This window comes from Penaeus monodon, chromosome 9 (assembly GCF_015228065.2).
Source record: "Penaeus monodon isolate SGIC_2016 chromosome 9, NSTDA_Pmon_1, whole genome shotgun sequence".
Classification (NCBI taxonomy): Eukaryota; Metazoa; Arthropoda; class Malacostraca; order Decapoda; family Penaeidae; genus Penaeus; species Penaeus monodon.
Window position 1 is genome coordinate 17,969,786 of NC_051394.1, and position 17,500 is coordinate 17,987,285.

General features: G+C 36.4%; 1 protein-coding gene across 2 annotated transcripts in view; it reads left to right on the top strand.

Annotated features, from left to right (window-relative positions):
• Positions 1-17,500, top strand: part of LOC119577001 (GON-4-like protein) — a 46,732-nt gene that overhangs the window by 26,947 nt on the left and 2,285 nt on the right. For both annotated transcript variants that reach the window (XM_037924670.1, XM_037924669.1), the window contains exons 2-24: positions 1-893; positions 1,004-1,170; positions 1,398-1,635; positions 1,975-2,104; positions 2,431-2,543; positions 6,017-6,188; positions 6,580-6,713; positions 6,853-6,958; positions 7,675-7,843; positions 8,116-8,390; positions 9,376-9,558; positions 9,805-9,941; positions 10,264-10,407; positions 11,992-12,193; positions 12,500-12,739; positions 13,113-14,621; positions 14,768-14,868; positions 15,155-15,386; positions 15,523-15,724; positions 16,000-16,145; positions 16,393-16,524; positions 16,945-17,123; positions 17,420-17,500. The exon at positions 1-893 is cut by the window's left edge and continues 391 nt beyond it; the exon at positions 17,420-17,500 is cut by the window's right edge and continues 136 nt beyond it. In XM_037924670.1, the coding sequence (XP_037780598.1) occupies positions 1-893; positions 1,004-1,170; positions 1,398-1,635; positions 1,975-2,104; positions 2,431-2,543; positions 6,017-6,188; positions 6,580-6,713; positions 6,853-6,958; positions 7,675-7,843; positions 8,116-8,390; positions 9,376-9,558; positions 9,805-9,941; positions 10,264-10,407; positions 11,992-12,193; positions 12,500-12,739; positions 13,113-14,621; positions 14,768-14,868; positions 15,155-15,386; positions 15,523-15,724; positions 16,000-16,145; positions 16,393-16,524; positions 16,945-17,123; positions 17,420-17,500 (5,885 nt within the window). The remainder of the gene's footprint in view (positions 894-1,003; positions 1,171-1,397; positions 1,636-1,974; positions 2,105-2,430; positions 2,544-6,016; positions 6,189-6,579; positions 6,714-6,852; positions 6,959-7,674; positions 7,844-8,115; positions 8,391-9,375; positions 9,559-9,804; positions 9,942-10,263; positions 10,408-11,991; positions 12,194-12,499; positions 12,740-13,112; positions 14,622-14,767; positions 14,869-15,154; positions 15,387-15,522; positions 15,725-15,999; positions 16,146-16,392; positions 16,525-16,944; positions 17,124-17,419) is intronic.

Genomic DNA, 17,500 nt, shown 5'->3' on the forward strand with positions numbered 1-17,500 from the left:
GGTCACTCAGGAGATGAGGATGAGCAGGGTGTGGAGGAAGAAGAGGAGGAGGAAGATGAGGAAGAGGGGGAGGAAGAAGAGGATGAGGGAGATGGGAATGTAAGTGAAGAAGGAGCTAGTGATGATGAGGAGCAAGAAGATGAGGAAGAGGAAATTGATATTGAAGGAGGTGATGCAGAGGAGAAGGAGGCTGATGATGATGATGATGATGGTGAAGAAAGTGATGGAAAGAGTGTTGCTGAGGAAGAAGAGGAAGAAAAAGAAGTAGAAGAAGAAGAGGAAGAGGAGGATGTAGAGGAAGAAGAAGAGTGTGATGATGAAGCTGATGAACAGTGTCAGGAAGAAGTAGAGGATGAGGAGGAGGAAGTAGAGGATGAAGAGTTAGATGAAGAGGAGGAAGAAGAAGAGGACGAAAAAGGGGAGGAAGCAAATACACAAGAAGAAGAAAATGAAAATGATGTAGATCATATCAAAGAAAACAGACCACTAAAGGCAAAGAAGATTCCAGAGAGAGAGATTACAGATCAAGAGGAAGGTAAACAAAGCACAGAAATGAAGGAAAATCCAACAAGAGAGCAAGTCATGAGTGATGAAGGAAGAATGGAAGTCACCGCAGATTCAGAATCCAGTGTAGCAAAGGGCACAGAAACAAAAAGTGCAGTGGAAGGCAGTGCATCCCCAGAAGAGAAAAATGGCACAAATGTCATAGAACAAGCAGTTGCTCTTGAAGATTATAGGGGACATGAAGAAGAAGGGGGAAGCTCATTTGATAGTCCCCCGGAGTTACGGCAGAAAAGGGGTGCACAGTCAGCAGAAATGGAGGCAGGCGCAGTGGACACAGAAGATTTTCCCACTGATAATCTTCTCAAAGAACTTCATTTTCTCAATGCAAGGTGATATTTTTGTCTTATGAATATTTTTGTTATTTGCTTAAATAATTCTGAGTTGCTTGCAGACACCCAACTGTAATTTCATGAATTTATAATTTTTATCCCTCTTATAGTTGTGAGAAGCCTTCAGTTTGTAAGCCAAGCAATATCCAAGCTCTGAAGACCCCTAAGAAGCAAAAAAAACTGGAATTCCCTTCTCCTAGAATGAATGAAGAAAGCAGGGTGCAAGACGAAAAAGATGAATCTGTTACCAGAAGGGTCTCAAAGAGAAAGAGAAAACGTAAGAATGATACAAGTAGCATATAACATTGTGCTATGATATTTTGTTTTCATAGCTGAGAGGATGTTTATAATTTGATCTCTTAGATAATAAAATTAGGCATCAGTAGAGGGTATCTTTCCATCTAGCAAAATCTCCCACTTTATTTTTAATAAATTCTTATTAAATGGCCTTTCTTTTCAATTCCAAGAAGTAATTCTGAAACAATTTTCCCATTCTAATTACAGCTATCAGTTACAATATTAAAGAGAAACGGAGGAAAAAAAGCCCTTCTGTATCAAAGCCAAAAGGACAAAACCAAGAGCAGAATGAGGAAGAGCAGGAGGAAAACCAGGAGAAAGATTGGTTTGAATCAATCAACAGGGACTCGGATGATGACGATGGCTGTGGGCTGACCATTGTTGCACAGGAGGAGCAGCCCAAGAAGAGGAAAGCTTCGCCACAGAAGCGACCTAAGAAGAGGATGTAAGTGTCAGGATGTAAATAATTGAAGTTTTAAGGTTTACATTCTCTTTGAGGAAAATAGATTCATTTTAATCCAAAGTCGCTAGAGATAGCATGTACATACATGCCATGCCCACTGTGAGTTTAATTTATTAATTGTTTTTACATGTTTTCATTGATTCAAAAATATTTTCTGACATCTAATATTGCTGTTAGTATTGACAATAATATTATAATAATTATAATGTCTATAATAAAAGAATTTCCTTACTTTAAGTCAATGGAGTTGAAATTCAAATTATTGGGGTATAAATCTCTGTGAGAATTATTGGTAATTGAACTTGTGTATTCCACTTGCAGGCGAACAGATGACGAAGGGCATGTGCCACAGGAAGTCATTGAGCTCATCCAGTCCGGCATTGATGAAGTCTTAGAAGAGAAAGCAGAAAGGACTCACCTCACTGCAAATCATGTCAAGAACATTATCAAAGTAAAGAAAATTTTGAAAGCTTTTATTGGAATTTTGTGTGTCTAGGAGGTTTGCCAGCCTGGATTTAGTTTGATTTTTAAGTGATTTTGTCAGAATTTCATTGAATCTTGACTAAAGATTGCTACTTATTTTCTTTAATTTTTTTCAGTCATCCTGTTTGTAGAGTATTTTTAAGATCATTTATTTTACTTTTATTTATTTATTATTTTTTTGTTATTTCAGTCATGAAATATATCCAGAACTCACACACATAAGAAAGGTTTTGAAGCATTTCAGAAAAGTTATTTTTTTGTTACTATAATACTTACTCCATGGCACTCTTTCAGAATGTAATGACTGACGAGAATGTTCTGGCCATGGTTCGTAATACAGTGTTAGGGTTGCAGGAGGCCGATGCCACAGCAGTTTATGAACCTACTCTAACCCGTGCCAAGACCAAGTAAGCATTTGCTAGGGCATGGTGTCTATAATTTATGTTGTATATGTGATAAGAGCCTAATATGAGGCTATGTGTGTGTGTGTGTGTGTGTGTGTATGTGTGTGTGTATGTGTATGTGTGTATGTGTATGTGTGTGGGCATGTGTATGTGTGCATGTGTATGTGTGTTTGTGTGTGTGCATGTGTATGTGTGTTTGTGTGTGCATGTGTGTGTGTGTGTGTGTGTGTGTGTGTGTGTGTGTGTGTGTGTGTGTGTGTGTGTGTGTGTGTGTGTGTGTGTGTGTGTGTGTGTGTGTGTGTGTGTGTGTGTGTGTGTGTGTGTGTGTGTGTGTGTGTGTGTGTGTGTGTGTGTGTGTGTGTGTGTGACCGCATATAATTAGTTATGTTATAATATTGCTGGTAGCAGCACATGTATACATAGAAAAGGATATGTGGGGGGTAACTTCAGTATATTGTTATTAATACCCAATCATTATAGAGTAATTTACCTAACCTTTCCACAACATATCCTTTAGTCCATTTGGTATCTGAGGAGATCTATGTTCTCACCATTACACTGTCTCTTCTTGAACTGTCTAAAATTTTTACAGTCTTAAACTTTTATCCATCCCTCCTGTGTTAACCCCTAACAAAACTGGGTTTTATGAAGTCTAGGCTGTACCTTATCCTCCTTCCCATCGATAGAAAGTGAACACCCCATTGTTGCATGTGGTGTATATGCTAGCAGAAACCTGTCAATACATTTACCAGTGGTGGAACTGGTGGCTTGTCAACCCTTCATGTTATTCTTGAAGGTCTGAACAAAACATTCAGTCTCACCATTTGTAGTGGGATGGTATGTTGCACTAAAGAATATGTTTGATATCATTACCACTAGAGGTAAACTGAATGCTATGTGTTGCAAATATCTTCATTAAGCCTTTATTATATAAAGGGAAATAGTTGAATTCATCTATACTACCTCTGGCCACTCACTATATGCATCCACAACTATCAACAATTTTGACTTAAGGATGGACCAGCATGTAATGCACATCCCTCACACATCTTTATATACAATTCTATGTCACTATCAATACTTGACCTCCATGCAAATGTACTGGATCTTTCTCTGTGTAGAATGCAAACTGCTGGGAAGTGATGGTTAGTTGATGAGCATCTATCAGCATAACAAAAGCCACTTCTTGAACATTGGGTACCCTATCCACTGGCAAATGAGACAATGCATCTACATTCCCCATATCTGTGGTAGACCTATACTCCAGGATGTAGTTGTATGCAGCAAGCAAACTGACCATCTTTGTAATCTAGCAGCTACCAATTTTGGTAACACATTTTGGACCCATAATATTCAACAATGGTTTAGGATCAGTTACTGATGTGAACTTTTTCTTACCATAAAGATACATGTGAAAGTTCTGAACTCCATGTACTAAAGCTAGAGCTGCTTTATCTATCAGAGAATAATTCTTTTCAGATTTACTCAATAATCTAGAAGCATATGCAGTAGGTTTCTAAGTACTATTCTCCATAACATGGGCTAATACTGCACCTAAACCTACCTGTGATGCATGTACTAATTTAACTGGTAAATTTTGGTTGTAATATGTCAGAGATAAACTTTTTCCTTATTAATTCTGTCAAAAGAATATTGGCATCCTTAGCTGTCAATCTGTACTTGAAATAATTGTTAAATCTTTTACAAAGTTACCATAAACTGTTACCAGACCATATTTAACTGTAACTCTTTTACATGATATGGACTTTAGTTGCCTTTACTGCTCTTACTTTATAATTGGTCATATGGATTCCATCTTTATCTAATATAAACCCTAAGTACTAATGAGAAGAAACTGGGAAAAGATATCTTTATGAATCTTCATTTCATTTTCTGTGATCTTGTTTAGGTAGCACTTATGTTAACATATCTTGGTGTTCTTTCTCATTTTTAATAGCTACCAAGATAACATCTAAGTCTAGGAATATTTTGAAAGTGGCAATCTATTTTTTCCAATTTCTAGTGATATCTGCTGTGTCTCCTTTCATAGAGAAATTTCTGGGTAGAGTCTGATGTGCCATGGTGGTTTTCGGGGTGTGAACGCTGTTGTAATAGCTTGTCCTAATTCACTCACTTCCTGGCTGTGTGTGGATTTGTTTCGTTCTTTGTTGCCAATTGTTGTATTGGGCCACATTTTATTCACCAGTATCATTATACTGACTGGATATATCATTTATTGTTCTAATAAATGCTTTATGGCAATCCCATTCTCGTCTCCAATTGGTGTGTTTGACCACACATATACTTCACCAGAATGTCATAATACCGACTTGGAATGTATAATTTATTACTTTAATAAATCCTTTATGGTAATCCCATCTTCATTGCCAGCTTATTAACGTTGGATCTTATAACCTTCTTTATTAATTAACCTAATGCTGATGGGCATTGCATGTTTCAAATGAACAAGTTTTTTCTTCTTCAGTCCTTCGTTTTTTTGTTTTTTTGTTTTTTTACCTCTTCCAATTTCTTCTGCAGTATTTGTCATCTTTGGTTATGTTTGTCTTATCCAGATTTTCTTATATTCCTTGTGGGTGGTGAGAAATTTAGCTTTCTTTATTACATCAGTTACATGTTAAAGGGCATTTCTTTCCCTTTTTATATAATCCCAACCCCTATGAGCTATGATAGTCTGCTCTGAGAATTTGGGATTTATGACCTTGAGAGTATTGACAATTAATTTCTTGTCTTCAATGTATCATTTAATTCCATCTTCTACAACTTTTGCTTCATGTCCAAATATGTCCTTGCTTAGATCAGCCAGATTTGCAGTATTGCATGTTGCACAAGGTGTACTTAAATCGATTTTTATTTACCATCTCTTCAAGCTGAAATTCCATCAGATTTATGTTTTCCTGTATTTTCTGCTACCAGGCTGTCTACCTTGGCTTCAAGAGCCTCAATTCAAACTGTTGCTTCCACTAACTTCATTTTCCTGGTCTGATCATAGTTGTTACCCATTAATCAAACATAAAAGTAGAGCTGTACTCATGGCAATTGTCTTTATTAACAAAATGCTTACCATGCAGGATTCACAGTCACTCTGCCTCCCTCACTTTGCTCCCACGTCCTGGCTGAAAAAGCCTCACAAGCTTTCTCAATTTTTCACTTATTTGTTTACTTTATAAGCCCAGTTATTTTTCCAACATGAACTATGCACATTACAGAACCCATGGACTAGACCACCCATTGACCAATCTTCTTCAGTACTACACTGATGGGATGCACTGCACTATGTATGCATCTGTTTGTGTGTGTGTATCTAAATTTAATGAGTATACGCATGCATACTTTTCCTCTTCCTTTATTTTTGGTTTTCTCCTTTTCTTTTTATTATCTAGTTTTTTTCTTATTTTTTTTCCCACTTCTTGAAGTAAGTCCTCCATTTTACATCACCAAAAATCTCCTTCCCCAAGGGAGCTGATGAAACAGAAAGGAGCCATAAGTACCGTCAACATCTGGGCAGGACTTTCCAATAGCACCGAGAGAGTAAAACCAGCTGTCTACCATGAGACCCGAGCTCTGGCCACCACTGAGTTCCCTGAGGAAGATGAGGATGAGGAATATCGTCCGGATGCAGATGAGCAGGTTAGCTTGGATTATTTGGTTTAGGATAAGGTTGCTCTTTTTTTTTTTCCTTTTTTTTTACCAATACTTTTATTTAAAACAAATCTACATGTATTAATGTAAATATTGATGAATTCATATGTTCTAGTAACAAATCACAAAAAAAAAAAAAAAAAATATATATATATATATATATATATATATATATATATATATATATATATAATATATATATATATATATATATATATATATATATATAAATATATATATATATACATATATATATATAAATATATATATATATATATGTATATATATATATACATATACATATACATATACATATACATATACATCTACAGATATTAGTGAGGCTGGTTTGAGTATATAATTGATCTTGATATTCCAGCTACATAGTGATGATGAAAGTTTTGTATCAACTGGATTTGGCAGTGATATGGGCTCCCCATACACTCCATCCACCCCTCAGTCGCAGTATACTTCAGGATCTCGAAGCTGTGTCAATACACCTGCTTCCTCTTGGTTTGTAGCATGAACCTCTTTTGTCTGTATCTATACTATCAGAATGAATTCACTAGTTACATCTTTTGCCATTAACATTAACATGCATGGTAAATTTTCATATTGTTCAACAGATAACATTAAGTCTATCTCCCCGTAGCATGAGTACTCCAGTTGAGCAGCATGTCCAGCCCTTCAAAGCACCCACATTGCAACAAAAGGCAGTACAGAGGGCACTGACTTTTGACAGTGCTGTTAGCAATAAGGTAAGATGTCATGAGAATTTCTGCTTTTCAAGTATCTCTTATTCTATGGTAATGAAATTTGTCTATGCTTCTGTGTACTTGCTGATTCTTGTAAGGGATATGAGTAAAATATTGTACCATTTTGTAACCTATTCCAGCCTACTTTGAGTGTTGGTACAGGGTGAGTTACTTAAAATTGAATTTTATTAATATATAGATTAATTTTACAAGTAACATATTGTTATTTATCGTTATTGGTATTACACAAAGTTGTATAATACCTAGAAAGAAGGTGTTGGGTCTGCTCAAGGAAAACAATCCATTACAGGCTTGGGAGAGCATAACAAATAACAAGTATAGACCTTGGAAAAGAGCAAAACAGTGTATCCAAATTAAGAGCAACTAGCGTAGCAAAGAGGAGGCAAGGAGTCTTGATACTATGCATAGTGTTTATGTAGGCAGGGCCTATAAGACACACACCTGGCAAAGTCACTCAATTTAGCCTAATTCCCAGATTTTGGTCCATGTATGAGCTGTGAGGGAGTCAAATCCAATGGGTTATGGTTGCATATGGTAAAGAGTTATTAAAACCAAAGTATTTTATGACTCATCTCTTTTACTAAAGGATTCTTATCCTTTTACTTTTTATTTTACCTTTTCTGAAGCAGGACTCCTTTCAACTTCTTTTGTTACTTCTGTAGAAACAATTGACAGTTTACAAATAAACCATATCACAGGAAGAACTTGTGAGTCAGCGCACAAGATCGAAACTTCCCCTGACAGAGACACCTCTAGAGTGCCTAGAGATGGCCTTCAAACCACCAGATGTGACCAAAGATATGTATGGGACAGTGGTTGATGATGAAGAGTGGAAGAGGTTCCTTATTGACTTCATCCATCCACTAAGTATGACTTTTTTTTAATACATTTTTACATTAAGTGTATATTTGAGTATAAAGATTTTTAAACTATTTCTTTTTTATGCTTAGTTCTCCTTTTTCTTTTATGTCATCTTATATTGTTCTTAGTTTTCTAGAATATTGCCTTTTATGTAAAAAAAAATGACAGCATATGGATACACATTGAACAAACGTTTTTCTTTTGTTTTCCCATCCTTCTTCCTATACATTTCCCTACTCTACATCCATCTCACTCGCCTCCTTCCTTTCTCCCTCTAGACAATGTGGAAGGCAATGAAGATGAAGAGGCTGACCCAGAGTACAATATCCTGGAGGATAAGGAGGATGACCTGGACTTGAGAGAGGAGATGAGGGGTGACCGAGCTGTCCAGATCTCAAAGAAAGAAATCAATGAGCTCATGACAGAACTCCTTGACACCCTAGTGGATAATGGCAAGAATGCTCCAGTGCGTGCTCACCTCTCACAGCAGTTCCGGTACAAGGAGAAGAAATACGAAGTCAACATTCCCAAGGTCGACCAGCATAAAGATAATGTGAGTAGGAATGGTCTGCGATAGACTGTGAGGGATTGCAGACGCTAAGAGATGCAGTAGTAATCTTAGGAAGGGAGCAGTTAAGACCTCTGCTGTATGTTCTTCAGTTTTTTTATTCACTTTACCTTGTATTCCTTTCTTTTCTTCATTTCCTCTTTATTATCATCATCATTATTCTTTCTTTTTCTTAGTTTCTTTTTTATCCTTACTCTTCTACATGTTCCTCTGTTATTGAAAGGATGATAATTTTATTATTATTAGTTGTAGAAGTGTTGTTAGGAATTATTATTAATTGTTGTTATCTTTGTTGTTTTAATTGCTACTGTTGTTGTTATTGTTATCATCAGCATCAACAACAACAACAAAAACAACAACATTCCAACTTGCATATTATCTTGTTATTTTGTGCTCCAGATTTCATCTGTATTGCTGCTGGGTACATGTATTGTCGACTATAGTTTTCTTTAGTAAATTTGATTTGCACATGAATGGCTCACAAGTGCTCAGCTAATAAAAGCCATCATCACCTGATTTTCCCTTTCTTTGAGTTTTGGGGATTTTTTTTTTTTTCCTTCAATTTTTTTATTGCTATTAATATTGATATTATTATTATTATTGACATTTAATTTTATGATGTTATGAACATTACTAAAAACAGTAAGGAAATAAAAAAAGCCTTCCAAATATCAAGGAAAAGGGTAAAAAGGTGAGACAGATAGGGGTAGTTATTGATTCCTTTTGATCCTTTTCTGTAAAGACAATTTATTAACCAAAACAAAACACTGAACATCACATATATTTTGACCAGACAAGTAGCATTAGGTTAAAAGAACCCTAAATTATATAATATGGACAAATAATTATATAGAACACCAGATTAAGTTGTGAACAGATATAAGTTAGATTAAGGAAAAAGCTGTATTGTAGATGCCGTTTCTTGATATCTGGTGGTTAAATCTTAAATATTTTTCTTTTATATTTACAGATAGAAGTCCCATGTCCTAGTGCTATCTGGGTAGAAGTGCTCACAGCAAAGTTTACTCCTAAGCAATTGGAAACACTTAAGTGTCAAATGACTCAACATGTTCAATTACTCCTCACCTCATGGCTGCTTTGTAGTGGATACTCTGCTATGGAAAATGTTGCCAAGGATTATCTTGAGATCTTGGTTTGTAATTAAATGTATATTTTTTTGTTTGAAAGTGTTTATATACTTAGCTCAAAGGGGGTTTTATCAATGATAGTTGCTTTAGGATACATTTTATTTTATCCTGGCCCCCTCTCTTTCTGTTTCTTCTAGAGAAAGACATTTTTGTATAATTTTAGATCCCTTCAGTGTTTTATTTGAACACAGGCTAAATTGTAGGAGAATTCCTCTTGTACTCTTTGCAGTCAGAATGTATCCAAATTTCAGAAAGAAGTTAAGAAGTATGAGGAGACAAGTGAGTACTCCAACACATACTTCAGGACAGTGAATTTGGATGCTGCTCTGGAGACAATAGAAATGGTGAAAAAGAAGGCAGAGAATCAAAAAATACCAAATCAGGAAAGGTAAGCTCTGATGTGTTCATGAATTCCTTTTTCTAGTACATCAATTATTATTTTTAATTCTTGATTTGTTTATGATAAATTGATATAGATATAGATAGATCAGTATACATACATAGAGTTTTTAAAATTAGAGGTGAAGGGCATTGAAATTTCAAGCCTGTGCCGTAAACTGATATTTACTATTATGGTTGATCTTTTTTATTTCTATATATTTCAAACTATCATTGTGCATGCATGTGTGCGTTTGTATATTATTTTTTGTGTGTGTATACAGATGGATGGATGGTTTCTCCTTCTTCACTGCTTTTTACTTTTCTTAAAGGAAAAAAGTGACAGAGCTGAACAAGTTTGTGATTGACTGTATCTTAGAGTCCAGGGGTTTCCCCTTTCCAAAACTACTACCAACACGGATGCTCCACCTGCCAGGTCCTGCTACAAAGGCAAAGTTTGCCCCTTCAGAGGATGCGTAAGTTTAAGATCAGAGTTATTTTGCCCTTTTGCCTTGAATCTTCTGTCTTTAGCAGGGCATGGCTTATTTTTATTTATTATTAATAATAATAATAATAATTATTATTATTATTATTATTATTATTATTATTATTATTATTATTATTATTATTATTAATTTTTTTTTTCACTCTCTTCTTTTCTTGTCTTTTAATCTTATTTTTGATTAGTTGTATATTTTTTATGCTATTTTTGCCCCTTCCTCATAAATATTTGTTTGTATTAATCTAAACTTGAATCTTTTCTTATTCCCGTTCTTGCATACATATTCTTAGCTTGATTGCCAAACGAGTGAATATTTGCTGTAGAATATTTATAATGATAATTATTAATTATCTTCTTTATTATATTTGTTGTCTTAATACTTCATGTTAATTACATCATAATAAGTTGGAAAATTCTTAAAGTCTGGATGTTTTGTATGGTTTTGCTGGATGAAATAGTACATTTTATAAACATGGAAGTAATTTATTAATTTTATAATCTTGTCTAATTTTCCTGAAATTTGGAATTGGTGTTTTTTTCTTATTTCTTAGTGAGTATTCTTTTTTTTTTCAAATGATACAAACTTTATTGACTTTAATAAAAACAGTAAACAATGCATTTAAAAGTCCATTGAGCAAAGCTCTTTTAACAGACTTTGTGATTCAGTTATAAAATCAACATCAGTTTATATCCGAGAAACATTCAGGTCGAAACATAAGAAATTAAATTAAAGATACAACACAAATATCCTTATAATGATTATATAAATCATTTGTTATCAGCTTTTTAAAACTATTTATTGATCTAGAAAGTCTAACTTCCTAAAAATGATGTTTTGTTGTGGATGTGATGTGAATTGTGAGATAGAATGTGTCTCATGATTTCTCTATGTCTGTTGTTTGGAATCCTACTGGATCTATCTACTGGATGCATTTTATGTATTGTTCTGTATGTAAAGGTAGTAGTCTCTTGATATATAATATAACTCATTTTTAACAGTTTAAGTTCTTTGAATATAGGACTTGTATGTTCATGATAATGACGATGAATAATTCTCATACACTATAGGGTTCAGGGGTGTTATACCAGCTCCTCCCCATAGGGCATAGCATTATATCAAATGTGGGTAAAATAAGTGATAAATACAATTGTCATAGGTTTGCTTGATTTATACATATTTTAACTTTATGGATAATGCCTAAGATTTTAGACATATCCTATCTAACAGACAGGATATGAGGCTTCCTGCTCAATTTACTATGTAATGTTAACCCCAGAAATTTTACTTAGGAGGCTGCTTATGTGATATATAAGTAGATACATACAGAGTCAGTGAATAGAAATTTTATGACAGGTGAAGAGGTTTCATCATTTGGAAAATTTCACTTCCTGACTGAAGAAAATTGCAAATAAAATGATACAAGGGAATACTATTGACTTCAAAATGAAACCTCATCATATCAATAAACTTTGTGAACAGGCTAAAAATATGCACAACAGCTTTTAAACTTGACCTGACATCATTGACAATAAGCCTCTTAATATTGAAACCCCATAGGTTAATTGCCATGGGGTTTGAGCGTTATCTGGACCCTAAGCACCGCAGCACAGATGTCAGTCGTCGCTCTACGAAGATGATCGAGGCCATTGGCAGCACAGTGCAAAACATTGTGATTGCCAAAACAGCAGACCAGGTTTTCAACAGGATTATGAATATCAAGAGAAAAACCCCAGAAGACCAGGCCCCAAATGTGATTTATGTAAGTGCTAATCAAGTACCTATTGTGGTTGTAAGTGCTGGGAAGTTTACATAATCTTGAGGAAGAAAAAATATTTTTGCTCTTACTGTAAATATTATTACTGTTTTTAATGCCAATGATATGAGAAATTTATGAAATGCATCTTTCCCCTGTTCCTCTTTCTCCTCCTCTTTCTTATCTTGTATGAAGACTTTTGTCAAGATCCTGAAATATTGATAATTTTAAGTCATAGTGCCACCTAAAACCTACCCATATCTTCAAGGTAGAAAACAATATTGGCCAATGTTCATTAAGTACTTTCTGCAGGAGTACCTGGGCACAGGTGTCCTGAATATCCCAGAGGCTGAGCCTGAACCCTTACTGCCTTGCGTGCCCTGCCCTGTATATGATTACCCAGATGACTGTGTGGAAGGCCTGTGGCAGAAACTGATCAGGGAGAAGAAGAAGCATATCTTGGGCCTTAAGCACCAGGAAATCCTCAGGGAGAAGGCTGCCAGAGCCAAGGCAGAAGCTGAGAAGGCCAAGATGCGCCCTCCACCTCCACCAGTAAGTTAGATCTTTAGATTGTAGTGTTTATATGTTGTAAGAACTTTTGTCTTTTTTCTCATTTCTGTTAAAATTTGAGATTGGGAATTAGCTATCTTTGAATTTCCTTTGAATTGGAGAAAGATGAGTGACTTTAATGTATCCATATACAATCCTGGAGGTACATTTCACTTTCCATAAAAATGTAAGCAGTATGAAATTCTGATATTCAGTATTATTACTGTAATCTTCATATTGAAAATGTGAGTTTATGTAATGTAATGAGTATCAGAATTTTATATTAACTAAATTTTTATAAGGACCATGAGAAATGACCAGCACCCTAACTATTGTAAGAGTTTTAACTCACATGCATATTATCCTGTTATTGCAGGTTCAGAACATCCTAATTATCCAATCACCGAATGGAAGTACACAGCTTATCATACCCAACAACATTGGCCCAATAGTGACGCAGCCCAACATAGTCTTGCCACCAAACAACATTACACCAGCCATCATTCAGCCTACCACAGCTCCTACCACAGCTTTTCTACCCATCAGCAACCAGCCACTTGTACTTAACATGATGGAAGACGCAACACCTGTAACGTCTATTCAGACTTCTGGGGCCCAAAATGTGCAGTGTGTTCCATCTGTGGGAATGAGCTCAGCACTGACAGTCATGCCTTTATCAAATGTGACCATGGCAGCTGCAAGCACAACTACTGCAGAGGTTGTAGGAACTAGTCAGTGGAATCCAGCCACTGGCACTCCAACAGTGACATCAGTTCAGACAACTGAGAGTAATGCCACAGCTGTCATAACACCCTTCACAGAGCAGGAGAATGATATCCATTGCCAAAGCAATGATCCTTTGCAAGAACAGAATACTGAGTGTCAAGATGAAGACAGGCCTCCTCTAACAGAAAACAATGGAGAGGAGAAAGACACAGTAGCAGAAGGCAGTGATGGTGAGTCACTACCAGACTTCATGGGTGAAGACAACATGCAAGCAAACTTTGAAGCCTCATCAGCCACCTGTAAGTCTTCAGATGTTGAGAGTCAGTCCTGTACAGATAGCCAAGGGAACAAAAATATCACCTCAACATTGAAGACTACTTTATGCACTCCTCTGAAGATGAATCCCACTAACACAAGTAGTGTACCTACCCCTCTTCTCCACATGCCCTCTCTGTTAGCCACACCACAAAAGGTAGATGAAAAAGGACCATCAGCTGTGTGTGTGTCTTTTTCTCCACTTAAGACCCCAGTCATATCCATCCCCACACCTGACAAGTCCCTTTCAACACCAGAGAAAAGACTTTCAGAAATCATTACACCAGCATTCATACTTGATGGACAGTTGCAATCAAAGTCACATGTTAAATCATTAGAGTCATCACTGTCAGATAGCAATAGTGTAATTAGTAGTGTGGACAATACATCTGCAGTTAGTACATCTGCAATTAGTCCTACAAAAAGTGTTTCAAGTGCTTGCAGTGAGAATATAGAAATCCAAGAGAATCAAAACAAAAGTAATGTGTCTGCACCACACATAAATCAAAGCCCCAAAAGTATCAGTGAAAACGAAGCTGAGTGTGGAAACAGTACACCATCAAAAACAAACAGTATAACCTTAGTTACTTCGGTCTACCAGAGCCCTATTCTGTCATCTGAAGTACGGGAAGCAACAGGTTCCATAACCGTAATGAACCTCACTCCAAAAAAATCAAAGCCTGCATTGAGAAGAATCTCTCCAGCCAAGATTCTTCGGTCCCCTATGAAAACATCCCCCATGAAACAAGTCTCTCCCATTCTGAGAAAGTACCACAGGTATTCCCCCAAGAAGCGCAGGAATTTGCCCAGCAGCAAAAAGCTTTCTCCAATTCTTCCTAAGATTGTGAGTATAATTACTTGACATCTTAGTGCAATTGTGAAGCATGGCATTAGTAAGAATCATAGGGTGAAGTAGAGTAAATAGTACAAAGATATGAATTGCTTTATGATCATAAGATGCACTTTCTGATTTAATTTTCTGTCTTTCAGCTTCCTCCAAGGAAAAGAACATTAAAACCAAAACCTGTTAAAACACCACCCCTTGTTCAGGAATCGGTTAACACAAGAGGGAAGAACAAGAAGAGTTCAGGGTAAGAAATTATTATGGTTAGAAGCATTGTTTCATATATATGAGATCATCTAGACGGGAACCTGTCTCTTAAAAAAAAAAAAAAATTCTTTAATCCCAGCCACTGTTCAGCCACCTGAAGTGCATCTTCTCCATCCTTCCTCTCTTTTTCTATCTTGTGCACTTCTCCCACTTACTCTTGCCTTCATCCTCTTCCTCATACACCCTCCCAGTCTCTCTATCCTTTTCATCTCCCTTTTCCTGTTCTCTATCTCCTCCAGCATGACTGATTCTTCTCTTATCTATAGCTCTCAGAGCTACCTGCATAGTGAACAGAGACAGTCTGATGGAGACCTGGTCCAGATGGAGGACGAGATGGTGCTGGAAGCAGATGCAGGAAGTGAGGCTGCAGGGGAGGCAGTGAGTGATAGTGCCAGTGACACAGGGCAGTCCAAAGCAGATGAAGTCCAGCAGTCAGAGGAAGAGTTTGAAGAAGATTACTTGGAAGAAGAAGAGGAGGAGGAGGAAGAGGCAGCCCAAGTATGGGATGGATGAATAGAGTGTCTGTTTTTGTCTGTATCATGGAAGTACTTAAAAAGCAAAAGAAATTATTAGATCTCCAATAGTAAGTGCCAGATGTTTTATATATATATTTTGGCATTCCATTTCACAACAGGAACGAGAGGAGCACCTTGCCGCTCTCCTGAAAGCCTCTTCAACAATTGCATGGCGAAGGGGTGGATGTGATGCCTCAGAGAGGAAGCTCAGTGGGGGAGGAGATGCCCCAGGAGAAAGGAGGCTAAACAAACAACAGCGAAGGTTGCAAGCTCGCATCACCGCTCTTTCAAGTGTGCCTGATACAGTTACACAAGACAAATGTAAGCACAATATTCATTTAGTACTTGCCTGTACTTGATGAACATTATTACGAACAGCCTTTGTGAATGCCATATATATGTTATTATATTCATTGTTCTTGAATGAAAACTTCTTTTATGGAAATGTTCACTTCTTTTTCCATTTTTTGCCTATTTTTATAGAACAGTGACAGTAGAAAATAGCATCAAGTATGCATAGAATACCGAACTATCAAAACTGTTTTAGAAAGTTTGACCATATGATTTGTAACTAGGTCTTTTTTACTTTCCACTAGTTATGGCACAGAGCTACCTTATGAGAGTGCGGGAGGCACTGACAGGGAAGGATCCCTCTTTGTTCAGGGAGTTTCTCTATATCCTCAATGAATTTACTGAGAATCAAACCAGCACTCCACTTGAACTGTATGGGCAGTTGTGTGAGGTAATGTCAGCAGACTTCTGTAGCATCTTTAATAGATGGTACATTGATAGATATTATAAATGCTATAGTAGCATAATATCTGTGCTCAAAATCTTGAATAGTGTGGTTGTATATGACTGCCTTAAATAGGCACAGTTTGCTTATATACTGATATATGTGTAATATATCCCAGCAACTCACTCAGACATCAGGCTAGAATCTGCTAAACCCCTTTTTAACTTGATTAAAGGATACGTTTCCTTTCCAGCTTTTGAAGGATTTCCCACATCTCACAGAGGAGTTTGTGTCTTTCCTGCTCCCCCAGCAAGCTATGGCAATAGGCAAATATGCTCAATATTGTGCTATTCACCGCATGAGGGACTTCTTAGAGAAACTGGAGGTTTGTAAGCAGTTCAGATGTTATTAGATTTTGTGAAAAGAATTGTTTAATCTTGGCTATAATTTTTGATTTCCATTGGTTTGTCTCACTCCTAGTTATCTTTTTTGTGTCTTTTGCATGTGCATGGATATTTTGTACTAATTTTCTCCTATATTTTTGCATCTTTCCAACTTACTAATGCATTAGCATAGTGTTTCTAATGTCTATCCTTTGTTTTGAATATACGGGTTTCCTCTTCTTTTTAATCCCTCTTCTTTCTAAAATAAGTTCAGAGTTCTTGTCAGTCTCAAGGTCAGAATGTAGGGAATTCCATATTAAATGAACTCCCACATGAAAAGTAAAGAACATACACTTGCTGGTGATACAAGTCATCCACAAACTGTTTATTAGCCTTTTTCCCCTTTCCAACTGCTCCAACAGCTGCAGTTCCGCAAACAGCCCCAGTATATCCAGAAGATCATCAGGATGCTCCAGTCTCTCCAGAATCGGCCAGACTTTGAGATTGAGGATGTGAAGGCAGCCATGGCCCCTTTGCTAAGATATCCGCATCTCGTGGAGTGTTTCATGCAGTGCTTCCCCTCACAAGCTCCAGCACCCAGGTGAGTATGTAATAGGTATTTCTAAATTTAGATATTTGTTGTAACTTCTGACACCAAATTTTATAATTCAGTGTTACAAAACCTTGTTTACATAATTTAGGTATTTGTTATAACTTTTCTGACAATAGATTCTATCATTCAGAAATTTTATGTCTCACATACATGATTAATTGGTGTTGCCTGACATGGGTAATATTAGAAGTAACTTTTCTTCAACCTTTGCATCAGAAACATTCTTAAGAATCAAACTCTACCACCATATTGTATAACAATAAAATTTCTTCTGCTCTTCCTAGCCTATCCAGTGACTTTGAAGATGTGTCACTGGACCAACCAGGCACACCAGACAGTGCAGAGAACCTGGTACTGCCTGATGA